A 14,875-nucleotide genomic window follows, 5' to 3' on the forward strand; every position below is an offset into this window, starting at 1 on the left:
GAGAGACACGCAATAAGTATAACTAAATAAATTATATGTTAAAATATGATAAATCCTATGGAAAAACGTAAAGCTGAGTAGGTTAAGAGGGATTGGGAGTAGAGGAATAGAGATTAGGTTGCAATATTAGCATAGTCACAGTATGCGCAATTAAGAAACTGACATTTGAGCAAATACTTGAAAGTGAAGGAGTTAACCATCCAGCTCTCAGAGAAGAAAGAGCATTCCAAACAGAAGGAATAGCTAGTGCAAAAGCCCTACAGTAGGACCATGCCTAGAATGTGTGAGAGGCAGCAAAGAGGCCAGTGTGGATGAAGCAAGGGCTTGAAGGGAAGATACAAAACAGATGAACATAAGGAAGGGGAAGCAAAAATAACATAAAAACGGAGGGGGACAAAACACAAGAGACTCTTAAATATAGCGAACAGAGGGTTGGTTGCTGGAGGGGTTGTGGGAGGGGAGATGGGCTAAATGGGTAAGGGGCATTAAGGAAGACACTTGTTGGGATGAGCACTGGGTGTTATATATAGGGGATGAATCACTAGAATCTACTGAAATCATTGTTGCACTATATGCTAACTAACTTGGATGTATATTTAATTAAATGTTTATTTCTTTTCTTAATGAGTAAATCAAATTGTGTTAGCCTCCAGTAAAAATACAATGATACTGCAGAATCTAAAACTAGAGAGCTAAGACCAAAGAAATTCAGACTAAGAATTGAAATATATCAAGATCATCTAACTTTATAGACTATTTAGGCCCTGGGAAAACTAAATCAGATGGCTCTAATAATTTGACTATCCCAACAACATCTGTGAGGGTCTTTGGTGGGCCAGGCAACCTGGATTCCAGACTTGCCTTAATTCTTAACTAACTCACATTTATGAGGAAGTCACTTAACTTTTCCAAGCCTTACTTTCCTCATCTGTAAAATAAGATTATATTAGATGATCTTTAGGATCCTTCCCAATCTTAGAGACGCCTGGGTGACTCAGTTGGCTAAGCATCTGACTCTTGATTTCAGCTCAGGTCATGATCTCATGGTTTGTGAGATCAAGCCCCAAGTCAGGCTCTGTGCTGACAGTGTGGAGCCTGCTTGGGATTTTCTCTCCTTTTCTCTCCACCCCACCCCTACTCAGTCTCTGTCTCTGTCTCTCTCTCTCTCTCTCTCTTCCTCTCAAAATAAATAAATAAATAAACACTGAAAAAAAAAAAAAAGATCCTTCCCAATCTTTAACAATCGTTAAGGCTTTAAAGTCTTTTAAACAATCTTTAAGTCTTGATATACAATGAGAAAAGAAGTATCTCCCATTATATATTGATCAATCACACAAATCTGGTCCACTGCTACATGTTAGATTTGAACTTTATGGTCATTTCCCCATGCTCTGTTTTTTGGATTGTTTATTCTTTTACAGTACTTTGATTTTTCAGTTTTGGCTTATGAGGGAGTTTGCTCAACATGAATCCAAAAATGCTTTGCTTACACCACTTCTGAGAATTAAAAACAGACATGATGTAAGTATCAATGTTGATTATTTCAGAACAAAATAAAACATACAAATTGTGAAAAGTTAAAAGCAAATTGGACCTTAATTTTTTTATATACGTAGAAGTTGTGTAAAATTTTATGAGATTGGTTTGTAAAAGCAGTAATTCTCATTAGGTAGTAACCTTTGCATTTAATATTTTCTCTCTTAAAAATCACATACATTCCTCTTCAATTACTGTATTTTTCTAACAAATTTGATCAGTATGTATTGTCAGTCTAGATAATTGGATAATTGAGCCCTCCAAAATCTATTTTCCCTACTTTGCTATGCACAGGGGTCTCATTTCATTGTTAAGGCCCCTCAACTAAGAAAGTTATTGCAAATGTATAAAAAAAAAAGTAGTTACTTTTGCAGTTGTTAAATGTATATCCTCAGAGAATACAATTTTTTTCATATTTCACTATTATGGATCAACACAAGTTATACACATTTCTCATATTGGGATATCTTGTTAAGGATTTCATAATCTATAGCATTATCTAGAAATCAATATGCAATTTTTTATACCAATGCTAACACTGATGTTTGGGGACTTAAATTTAAAACTACAGTTAACTTCACTATATGCAGTTGCAGTTTTTTTAAACCTACAATTTGTGAACACATAACAAATCATAAATCCTAATATTTGTTCTGGGCTTCTGTTGTTCATGGCAACAAAATTTATCCTGCTATGGAATGAATAAGAATCTGTTGTGTATTAAAGAATTACTCAATTTCAGCCTCTAAATATAGGCTTTGCCAGTTAAATATAGTTAGTTTAAACTTTTGCTTTTTCTAACTCCAAAGGGGGGGGGGGGAGGGCAGGCAGACCCTTAAGAAATGTTTTCAAACAGTGAGAAATCCTTACCCTGAAAGTATTCATGCCATTAATATGTGACGGTATTAGGGGAAAAAATAGTACATAACTTAAGTCTTTTTTCATACTCCCAATGGTAGCAATCAATGTAACACAACTCTTAAGAACCAAAATATTTTGTGTGTCCAGAGTACTCTTCTATCCATGACAAAATGAGAATGTTTTGCAAATCACTCAAGAATCACACACAGGGGAGAATGGAGAAGAATCCAGGGATGTGCCGTAACACAATAGTCTGAAATGGAGCCAGGGAGAAGAGTGGAAAGAATTATGCCTATGGCAAGTGCAAGTTCATAAAGTGGCTTTCCACTACATGCAACATATGGTGTATAAGGCACTTCAGCAGTCTATCCACCTCTCCAGCCTTATCTCTTCTTCCCTTCCACTTTACATTTCCTTTGCACTTTACACTCCAGCAGTAGTGAATTACTTATAATGCTAGAGAAACACCTCCTAAGCTTTCTGACTTTGCATGTGCCGTGCCCTGGAAGTACCTATACTCTCATCTCCACTCCTCTGCCCCATGACTTCATGATGAATTCCTTCTTCCATGTCATCTAAAATCCCATTTATATGTCATCCTCCTCAATCTAGACAAATTTAGGCCCGTCCTTTCCTATATTACTTCCTATGTCATAGTATTTCTTACTTCCTTTCCAATATTATTATGCATCTATACAAGATACAGAAACAACACATCAAAACCCTTACACATTATTACAAATACTTATTTACACTTCTGCCTCCCCAAGATTATGAATCATTACGGGCACAGACCATTTTGTATTCAACTTTATAACCCAGTTGCCTAGCATAACATCTGGCACACTGTTGGCTCAATAAATATTGGCTATTCTTGAAGAGAATTCTGAAGTTTATTCAACTACCAAAGAGAGTGCATGCCATTATACCCAGACTTGTTATTTATCCTGCAAAAATCACATAAATTGATAACATATCAACATAAATATATCTTTGTCAGATGATCAATCAGATGATTGAAATATTTTCTCCCTAAGTCTGTTTTGGTCCTTGAGAAATCCAAAGGTCTTCACTCAGAAAAATTTTCAAAAACTATTTGTATGCCGTAAAACACCACAAGTGTTCAGTAATATTAGATCCATTCTGTGGGGAAAGTTTAGGCGATTGTAACTGGCTACCGGTACTGGTATGATGACTATTGTGTATACACACACATGCATGTGCACACACACACACACATACACAGACACTTGCAGGTATGTGTCCCATCTATTCCCCCAATGAGACAGGAGTTGGATCTATATCTTTTATACTGCTTTATTTCTGTGCACTATTCCCCACACACTGTCTGCTCAACAAACATGTAATCCCGGTTCTAATGACAATGGTGGAGGTGGCAGGGAGCCTGCATTAGTGAAAAGAATATTACCCAGGAGCTAGGACTCATAACTAACTTTGAGAAAAAGTAAAAGAGTGAAGTCATTGTCCTGACTGAGTTTATATATAACTGAGAAGATGAAGAGGAAGTAAATATTGTGAGGATCTATTATGCATGACCCGGATTGGGCACTGGATGTAAATTATCTAATTTAGTCCTCACAAAAACTCTGTAAGATAAGATCATTGTTGTCTCTATGTTACAGGTAAGGAAACTCAGAATAATTTGCTCAAGAACACACAGCTAATACATGGCAGAGCCACTATCAGCATCTAGGTTAAGGGCCCACATTATCAACAAGTATTCTATATGGCAAGCATTTTGTATGTGAAATCTGAAAAAAGAAACTTAAAGACTGATACTCAAAATTGTATATATCCATCCCACTGATCTTCAAACAACTACACAATATGAGTTTATTTTCATAACTGTGGCTTAATAGCTTTGCAGAGAAGGCAGTAAAATACAGTGAATTGGAGCTCATGCTCTGGAGTCAAGACTGCCTCAAATGCCATCCAGGCTCTACTTCCTAGCAGCTGTGTTTCCATGGTTACTTTATTACTTCCTCAGAACTTTAGTTTTTTATCTGTGAAATACAGTAATACTGTATTTTAGAGGGTGAATATAAATTATTTAATACTTGCAAAATCCTTAATGAAGAATAAATACTACTAGTAATTAAAGCAACAAAAGCCAATGAACAAAAAAACTACAAAAAACAGCATTACTTACAGAAGCCAGTAATCTTCCATCTTCCTTCATGGCAAGATAGCGGTTTGCACAGACTCCTTTGATGGACACAACCCCTCTCTCTTCTGCCTGAAGTTGCAGTTTGACTGTAAATAATGGGGGAAAAATTACCTTTGTAGCATCACAGAAAAAACAACCATCTACACACTTATGCAATATAAAGACAAGAGCAACCAGCTAATCCACTCTGGAGGACTGGCAAGGTGGAGGGAAAGGGGACCGGTGTCAATTAGATCATACTCAGATGAGACCCAGATGCTCTAGAGCATGAGTGCTTCCAGATTCCCTTCTCACTCTAGTGTCAGTGAGCAGAGAAGAGTGGCAGAATGGGGAAATGTTTTCCTTTGATGTGTAATTAGTCTCCACTTGGCCTGTTAACTGCTTACATATTTTTAAAAAGTGAACATATTTTTGGGGCGCCTGGGTGGCGCAGTCGGTTAAGCGTCCGACTTCAGCCAGGTCACGATCTCGCGGTCCGTGAGTTCGAGCCCCGCGTCAGGCTCTGGGCTGATGGCTTAGAGCCTGGAGCCTGTTTCCAATTCTGTGTCTTCCTCTCTCTCTGCCCCTCCCCCGTTCATGCTCTGTCTCTCTCTGTCCCCAAAATAAATAAACGTTGAAAAAAAAAAAAAAAAAAAAAAAAAAAGTGAACATATTTTTAAAGTACATAAAAATGTAAACCACTTGTAAAAATTTCCACACTACTGCCTAAGTTTAAGCTTTTTATTTTTTTTTTTAATGTTTGAGAGAGACAGAGAGCAAGAGAGAGAGAGAGAGCACATGTGCACATAAGGGGCGGGGGGCGGGGGTGGTGGTGGCAGAGGATCCCAAGTGGGCTCTGTGCTGACAGCAAGAGAGCGGATGAGGGGCTCAAACTCACAAAACGGCAAGATCATGACCTGAGCCCAAGTCAGGCGCTTAACCATTTGAGCCACCCAGGTACCCCTTGAGTTTAAACTTTTTAAGTTATTTTTAACCAATTCTTCACAAATAAAATATAATTGCTCACTATTATCTTTTGGTTTGTTTTTCCTTGAGTTTCTTTTTTGTTTCAAACTTTTCTGTAAATTCTAGTTAAATAGTGTAATATTGGTTTCAGGAGTAGACTTTAGTGATTCATCACTTCCATGTAACACCCAGTGCTCATCACAACAAATGTCCTCCTTAATGCCCATCGCCAATCCAGACCATCCCCCCATCCACCACCCCTCCATGAACCCTGTTTGTTAAGACTATGTTTATCTTCCCTTTTTCCTTCCCCTGTGTTCATCTGTTTTTTCCTACACATGTTATTTCTAGCTTCCCTCTTTTAAAATTGTTTATTTATTTTTGAAAGAGAGAGAGAGACAATGTGAGTGGGGAAGGGGCAGAGAGAGAGGGAGAGAGAGAATCCCAAGCAGGTCCACGCTGTTAGCACAGAGCCCAACGTAGGGCTGAAACCCCACAAAACTGTGAGATCATGACCTGAGCCGAAACCAAAAGTAGGACACTTAACCGACGGAGCCACCCAGGCGCCCCTAGCTTCCCCCTTAATACAATACCAATGCATTTATCTTTCTTGAAAGAGGGATTGTGATGTATAGCTATTTTAGTTTGCAAATATCTATGTAGTGGAAAACTAAAATGCTCATACTTAATTTGCTTTTACAACGTGTTGAAAGATTTTCAGAATGTAAGATCTTGAAGAGGGTGACCTGTTATACTGCATTATCAGTATTAAGCAGACCGTAGTAGGAAAAAAAAATAGATATTACATGATTATAATTATGCCATAAGAATAATTATCTAATTGATTCAAATAAAAATGAAGTTAACATCTTCTGTTTTGCTATTCAGAAGCAGCATTCTCCTGCCCAGAACAGTATTCTCCAAAATGTATTTTGGCAAACAGAGGTTACATATAAAAAACAGGTTCTGGGGCCAAATAAGTTTAGGAAAGTCTTGGTTAAGCCAAGTTAACTCTTTATTACCTTCTCACACCTTTGCTTCTTATAACTTGCCTTATAAGTCACCGTAAGAGGGTATACACCATAAGAGGGTAAGTATACATTGTTTATATAAAATTTACCTGGTGTCAGAATGAATTTTTGCATTCAACATATCTAGGACATTCTCGAGAACAACAGAAAAAAAGCAGTAAATATTCAAACATTTAGAAATCAGCATAATATTATTTAGATAACATTACAAAGTAAGTTAATTCTCACAGGCATTTCCAGGTAGCTAGGGAAACATGGCATAAAAAAGCAATGTTTGAAAGATTCTGGAATTATTATTCACTTTGTTAGATATTATTATGTCATATGTTTTAAAATTTTCTCTATCAAGCAGAGCAACATACAGGTAAAACAAGACATAACATCTGGGATTAGCTTAAAAACATTTTAGCAACCAAAAATAACATATTCTAGCAGCCAATCATTTTTTTTATAAAGTGGGCAGGATATTTTTGTTATTATTTTTAAATAAACATCTATTTTTTAGAGAGTGTGTGTGAGTGGGGGAGAGAGGCAGAGAAAGAGAGAGAGAGAGAGAGAGAGAGAGAGAGAGAGAGAGAGAGAGAATCTCAAGCAGGTTCCATGCTTAGCGTGGAGCCTACTGCAGGGCTCAATCCCATGACCCTAGGATCACTACCAGAACCAAAGTTGAGTCAGATGCGTGACTAAGCCACCCAGACAACCCTAAAGTGGGCAGGATAAATAAAACAAGATTGACTAACCTATGTCAATAGTTATTAGAAGCATGGGAGTTTATTATTCTATTTGCACTAGTTTATGTCTTTTTAGTCTGTTGAACATTTAATGTGTGATTCTCTTCTGTGTATCAGTCATTATTAGATTCCAGACAGCACAGCATTAGGTAAGCCTGCAGTTACCAGGCAAAATTGTTCTGCAGAATCTTACAAGATAATACAAGGCAAAATGAATATAATCAAAACATGAAAACTAAACAAGTTCATAAAGCCTTTTTCACGATACAGGGAAATGTAGAAAATAAGATTTATTTTTAACAAATATAACCAAAATTATCTTAATGATTATGAGCAAAATCCTTATATACAACTCTAAAGTGATCTAGATAACCCATATTAATTATGAATGCAGTTATATTTCTTTTTAGCTCAGAAGGTTGCATAAAGGCTCATGAGGCAAGATTGCATAATCACTATACTTTCTTCTGGTGCTTCATCAATAAAGCATAGCCTAGCTCTAGCCCACCATCATTAAGTGTGTATTAATGGTCATAAGGGAGATTATGGATAGTAATCTCAATAACCAGTGGCCAATGCCAGTGACTCAATACCCAGAGTAACATCATTGATTGATTCATCAACCTTTTAGAGATTCCTTGGGTATTATTCCACACTAGGCAATTACCACTCAGTAAGTCACTAAAAATTAAGTATCAATTGTAGATGCTTAAAAAAATGTTTCCACTGCCAAATAATTATATGCACTTTAAAAATAACTACAGCCTAAAACGACAAGCTGTAAAGCCATAAAAGTCATAAATTTTCTTTAAAAACCCATTAAAACTGAAATGCAAAGTAACTCAAATGAACTAAATTCTATATACATATGATCCCTTCTCAAAAACAGAAATGACTAACTGCTTTTATCTCTGACAGAGGAAAGAATAAACCTGCCAAAAAGGGAAGTATGGAGATACCAGCTGAAATTTTACTAACTCTTAATAGCTGTTGATGTGAAGAATTAGAATTCTGAGGAGCTCTAATCAAAGAACAACTCCATATCCACCTGCTGGTTCTCTCTCACAGAGCTTGCACCTAGTGGACAACCACCACATATCAAAGGTTGGGACAGAACAGAAAGACTGAGAAACCTTCCTAAAGTACCTTAGGCCTTTGCTGAGTGCAAAGCAGCAGACCACTGAAAGAGGGGAGCAGGACAAAGCTAAAGAAGATTCCTCTGACAGGCACTGAGCCGTCACCAAATGCAAAGCAGGATCAAAAGAGCTCTTCCAAGATAAAGAAAGCCAAGGGTTGAGTTCAAGAGTAAGGCTAACCCCTGACCTACCCAAACAGTTGGCAGCTGGCTATAAGGCAAACTAGAATACAAAAAATCTACTCAATTAACCCAAAAGAAGAAAGGAAATGAGAACCATAAGAACAAAGAACAGATGGGGGAAATTAGAAAACAAATTCCAAGATGGCAGATTAAACCCAAACATACCAATAATTACCTAAAAGCAAATGAATACATTTAAAAGAAAAAATTCTCAAGATAAAAAAGATTTAACTGTGCTGTTTACAAGAAAAGCACATTAAATACAAAGACACAGGAGTTGAAAGTAAAAATGTGGGAAAAAAATATAAAATGTACACCCTAAGTGTAAGAATGCTGGTATGACTATATTAATATGACAATGTGGACTTCAAAGCAATAGTATAAATAGAGATGAACAAGGTTATTGCATGATGCTAAGAGGGTAAGATACATCAATACATAATAATCTTAAATATGTAGATAGAACAATAATAGACTCTGAAAATATCTGAAGCAAAAATTGACAAAAGAAATGAACAAATCAATAAGTATATGGAATATATAAGTAACATCTACCAACTTGACCTGATTTTTTTTTTTTTTGAGATCAGGTAGCTTTCATTCACCTGAGACTTTATTCTCCTATTAACATCATAGTCTTTTGAAAACTGCTAAAAAAATAAATAAATAAACTGCCAGCATGGTAAGCTAGCTTATGCTTATTTGCCTAGTAGACTTGAATTGTTCAAATCAATTACCTCCAGCTAACAAGTTCTTTTTCCAAAGTCACCATGATATTAATATCAAGGGCTTTTGTCCTAAACTATTGGGTGCTTCTGGTTCCTTTGTTTTCTTTAACAACTTGTAATATGTAGTAATTCACAGATGATACAATTCATTTAAAGTGCACATAAAATTCAATGGTTTTATTATAGTCACAGAATTGTGGAACCATCATTACAATCAATTTTAGAATGTCTTCACCATCCCATATGCTTTAGTACTCACCAACCATGTCCCCAGTACCACCATCCCCAGCCCTAGGCTACCATTAATCTACTTCCTGTTTCTATAGATTTGCCTATTCTGGATATTTCATATCAATGGAATCATGCAATATGTGGTATTTTATGACTGGCTTCTTTCACTTAGTATAAGGTTTTCAAGGTTCATGCACATCGTAGCCATTATCAGTACTTCATTTGTTTTTATTGCCAAATAACATTCCATTGAATAGATGAACCACATTTGATTTACCCATCCATCAGCTGATGAACTGGTCTGTTTCCAATTTTTGGCTACTCTGAACTATGCTATGAACATGTTATGAACATGCAACACAAACAAGATTTTGTAGACACATTTTCATTTCTTCTGGATATACACTAAGAAGTCAAGTTACTGGATCATATGGTGACTATGTTTAATCATTTAGGAACATTCAGACTATTTTCAAAGCAACCATTTTACATTCCCACTAGAAATTGAGGGTTCCAATTTCTCTACATCCAGACTACATTTGTTAAATTCTGTGGGGTTTTGTTTTGTTTTTTCTATTTCTGTTCTTGTTTTTATTATAGCCATCCTAGCTGGGTATGAAGTGTTATCTCATATTTCTGATATGCATTTTTCTGATGGGCAGTAATATCAGGCATCTTTTCAAGTATTCATTGACTATTTGTATACCTCCTTTAGAGAAATGTCTATTCAGATCCTAGGCTCACTTTAATTAGGTTATCTTTGTATCAATGAGTTGTAAGAACTCTTTATATATTCTACACAAAAATCCCTAACCAGATATCTGACTTACAAATATTTTCTCCCATCATGTGGGCTGAATTTCCACTTTCTTGATGTTGTCCTTTGAAGCATAAACATTTTTAGTCTTCATGAAATCAAATTTATCAATTTTGTTCTTTCACTTTTTGTGCTTTTATTGTCATATCTAAAAAAACACTGCTTAATCCAAGGTCATGAGGGTTTACACCTTAGCTTTTGTCTTGAGAAATTTAGTTTTATCTCATCCATTTAGGTTTTGAGTCATTTTGAGTTAATTTTTAGTATGCAGTATGAAGATCCAACTTTACTCTTTTCCATGCAAATACACCACCAAATTGACACTTAAAGGTCAGTTCACCCAAGCAGAATATGCATTCTTTTTAAGGAATATGCCCAAGAATAAATTACATATTGGCCATAAAACAAGTCTCAGTCCATTTAAAAGGATTGAAATCAAACAAAGTATTATATTAGAAATTAGTAACAATAAGTTATCTAGAAATCCCCCAAATATTTGGAGATTAAGCAATATATTTCTTAAAAAACACACACAGATAAATCACAAGGGAAATTAGAAAGTATTTCTAATTGTATGACAATGGAAACTCAACATGCTTAAAGGGAAAGCTATAGCTTTAAGTGTTGATACTAGAAAAGCAAAAAATTATGAAAATCTAAGCTTCTACCCCAAGAACTAGAAAAAGATTTTGCCAATATTATTTTATTTTATGTATATTTTTATTCCTATTCCAGTTAGTTAATGCAGTGTTATATTAGTTTCAGGTGTACAATATAGTGATTCAACACTTCCATACACCACCCTGTGCTCATCATGACTAGTACACACCTTAATCCCCATCACCTATTTCACCCATTACCCCAAGCCCCTCCCCTCTGGTAACCATCAAATTGTTCTCTATTATTAAGAACTACAAAAAGATTTCTAAATAAGACTTCTAATCTCAGGCCCAAAGTAATAGCAGAGGGAATACTTACTATGTAAAAAGTATACACTTGAATATACATGGAGTAGAAAATTAACCCAGAGTTAGCTAAAATACTTTATTTTCATATACCTTTTGACATTTTGAATTTTTTCTTGGTTGAGCATATGTTACTTTTATAAGAACATAACAATGCTAGCATTGTCAGTTTTAAAATAATCTAGAATAAAACATAAAGTGTATACCATGTTAAACATGAATATGAAAATAATCACATTTATGAGTTACAAGAGGGAGTGGACATTTCTCAATTAAAAGAAACATAAGAGACATATGAATAAACGCAATGTGTAAACCTTGTTTGAATCCTGATTAAAGCAAGTATTTTTTTTTAATTTTTGTAAAAAAATAAAAGACCATAGGGGAAATTTTAAAACTAGCTGGATATTTTGTGCTTCTAAGGGAATTTTTAAATTTTTAGGCATGAGAATGGAACTGTTACTATTTTCTTAAGGTCTCATAGCAATACATATGAATCATTTATGTATCTGATATGTACTAATACATACATATCACTTATTTATTTATATGATCATTCTTTAAAATTTTTTTAAGTTTATTTATTTTGAGAGACAGAGAGAAAGAATGACCAAGGAAGGAACAGAGAGAGAGGAAGAGAGAATCCCAAGCAAGCTCCAAGCTGTCAATGCAGAGCCGGATGCAGGGTTCGAATTCACGAACCATGAGATCATGACCTGAACTGAAATCAAGAGTCAGACACTTAACCTAGGCTGAGCCACCCAGGAACCCCTACATAATCATTTTCTAAATTACTTGATGAAATGATATGTCATCTAGTATATACTTCAAAACAATGCAGTACCAGGGAGGGGAAAAAGAGCTAGTGAAGGTACAGATAAAACAATTGGTCATGTGATGATAACTGCTGAAGCTGGGTGATGGATACATAGGGTTCATTATACTGGTCCTTCTATTTTTGCATATAACTTAAATTTTCTCTAATAAAAGGTTTTGTAGGTTAAAAAAAGAACAAAGCAAGTAACCAAAGGCAGCTCATTGGGCAATTAGTGTTAATTTGGTTGGAAATGTATTGAAGGGTATTTTCTTAGATAATTAGGCCTGCTAAAATACAGATACCATAGACTTGATGACTTAAGTAAACACTTATTTCTCACAGTTCTGGAGGCTGAGGAATCCAAGATCAAGATGCTATTAGCTTTGTTGTCTGGTGATTTAAACAGCTCTCATCTCTCTGTGTCTTCACTAGGGGAAAGGGGCTAAGGAACTCTGCGGGGTCTCTTTTTTAAGGACACTGATCCCACTCATAAGAGCTCTGTCCTCATGACTTCATCAAATCCCAAAGGCCCCACCTTCTTTTTTTTTTTCCTTTTAATTAGAATATAGTTAACTTACAGTGTTAGACTAGTTTCAGGTGTACAATTTAGTGATTCAACAATCCTATACATTACTCAATGCTCAACAACATAAGTATATATTTCTTTTAAATTTTTAGAATATTTATTTTTGAGAGAGAGACAGAGCACAAGCAGGGGAAGGGCAGAGAGAGAGGGAGACCAAAGCAGGTTCCAGGCTTGAGCTGTTAGCACAAACCCCAACACAGGGCTCCAACTCATGAACTGATCATGATCAACTCATGATCATGACCTGAGCCGAAGTTGGACACTCAACTGACTGAGCCACCCAGGTGCTCCTAGATAAGTGTAGTCAATCCTCTTGACCTATTTCACCCATCCTCCCACGCACCTCCCCTCTGGTAACCATGTTTGTTCTCTATAGTTAAGAGTCCATCTTTTGGTTTGTCTCTTTTTTTTCTTTATTTCTTAAATTCCACATGAATGAAATCATATAGTACTTGTTGTCTTTCTCTGATTTTGCTTAGGATTATACTCTCTAGCTCCAACCATGTTGTTGCAAATGGCAAGATTTCATTCTTTTTTAATGGCTGAATAATATTCCATTGTGTGTGTATACACAAACCACATCTTTATTCATTCATCTATCGATGGACACGGGTTGCTTCCATAATTTGGCTACTGTAAATAATGCTGCAATATACACAGAGGTGCATGTATCCCTTTGAATTTGTGTTTTTGTATTTGGGGATAAATACCCAGGTGTGTGATTATTGGGTCATAGGGTGGGTGGTTCTATTTTTAACTTTTTCAGGAACATCCATCCTGTTTTCCACAGTGGCTATACCAATTTGCATTGGTTGATGTGACTATTTTTGTGCCATACCATACTGTTTTCATGACTACAGCTTTGTAGTATAACTTGAAATTGGAGATTGTGACACCTCCAGCTTTCCTTTTTCAAGATTGCTTTGGTTATTTGAGGTCTTTTGTGGTTCCATACAAATTTTAGGATTCTTTGTTCTAGTTATGTGACAAATGCCGTTGGTACTTTGATAGGGATTGCATTGAATCTGTAGATTGCTTTGGGCAGTATGGACATTTTAAAAATATTTGTTCATCAAATCCATGGGCATAGAATATCTTTCCATTTGTTTGTGTCATCTTCAATTTCTTCATCAGTGTCTTTTAGTTTTCATAGTCTTTCACCTCTTCAGTTAGGTTTATTCTTAGGTAACTTACTATTTGTGGTGCAATTGTAAATGGGAATGTTTTCTTAATTTCTCTTTCTACTGCTTTATTATCAGTATATAGAAATGCAACAGATTTCAGTTCTGAATTCATTTAGCAGTTCTAGAAGTTTTTTGGTGAAGTCTTTAGGGTTTTCTATATATGGTATCATGTCATCTGCAAATAGTGAAAGTTTTCCTTCTTCCTGACCAATGGATGCTGTTTATTCCCTTTTCTTATTCGATTGCTGTGGCTAGGATTTCCAGTACTGTGAGAGTGGACATCCCAAAGGCCCCACCTTCTAATACCATTACATTGGGGTTAGGACTTCAATGTATGAATTGGGTGAGAGGAGAAACACAAACATTCAGTCCACAATAGGTATAAAAACTATGTTCATGTTCCAGATAGAGTCCCTCAGATACTCTACAGATTCCATACAACGTGAAATTCCAGCTAGTACTCAAAAATACTGAACAGTACGGTCCAGTGAAACTAAATTTGGTTGCATTCAAGTTAGATTTTTAGTTGTCACTGTTCCATGTTACACTGGCTTCATGGGGAGGAAAGATACAATAATCATATGTCAGATTTAGAAGACTCTTAATAAGTAAAGCCATTGGATCTTATGACTTAGAATAGGCATTAGCCAAAGACACATTTCATTTGCTGGAAGGAGAGTGGGGAGAAGGGTTTCTTAAAGAAATAGTTTTAAATATTAAGTATGTTAAGATAGGAAATGAAAGGAATTGCATTATATTCCATATAAAGAGTACACTGTAAAATTTTCCACACTTCTCAGGAAAGAAAATATAACAAGCAGACAAGCCTGCGAAAATCTGTTCTGAAAAATGGAAGATGACTTAATCATCAACTCTTCTGAACCATAAAAATGATTGATTCTGTCTATGTCTAACCAGGGAAGCGATCATCCTCAGC

General features: G+C 35.7%; 1 protein-coding gene across 1 annotated transcript in view; it reads right to left on the minus strand.

Moving 5' to 3' along the window:
- FGF2 (fibroblast growth factor 2) overlaps positions 1–14,875 on the minus strand; it is a 66,492-nt gene that overhangs the window by 9,033 nt on the left and 42,584 nt on the right. The window contains 1 exon segment of the mRNA XM_043556073.1: positions 4,568–4,671. Coding sequence (XP_043412008.1) covers positions 4,568–4,671 — 104 coding nt within the window.

This window comes from Prionailurus bengalensis, chromosome B1 (assembly GCF_016509475.1).
Source record: "Prionailurus bengalensis isolate Pbe53 chromosome B1, Fcat_Pben_1.1_paternal_pri, whole genome shotgun sequence".
Classification (NCBI taxonomy): Eukaryota; Metazoa; Chordata; class Mammalia; order Carnivora; family Felidae; genus Prionailurus; species Prionailurus bengalensis.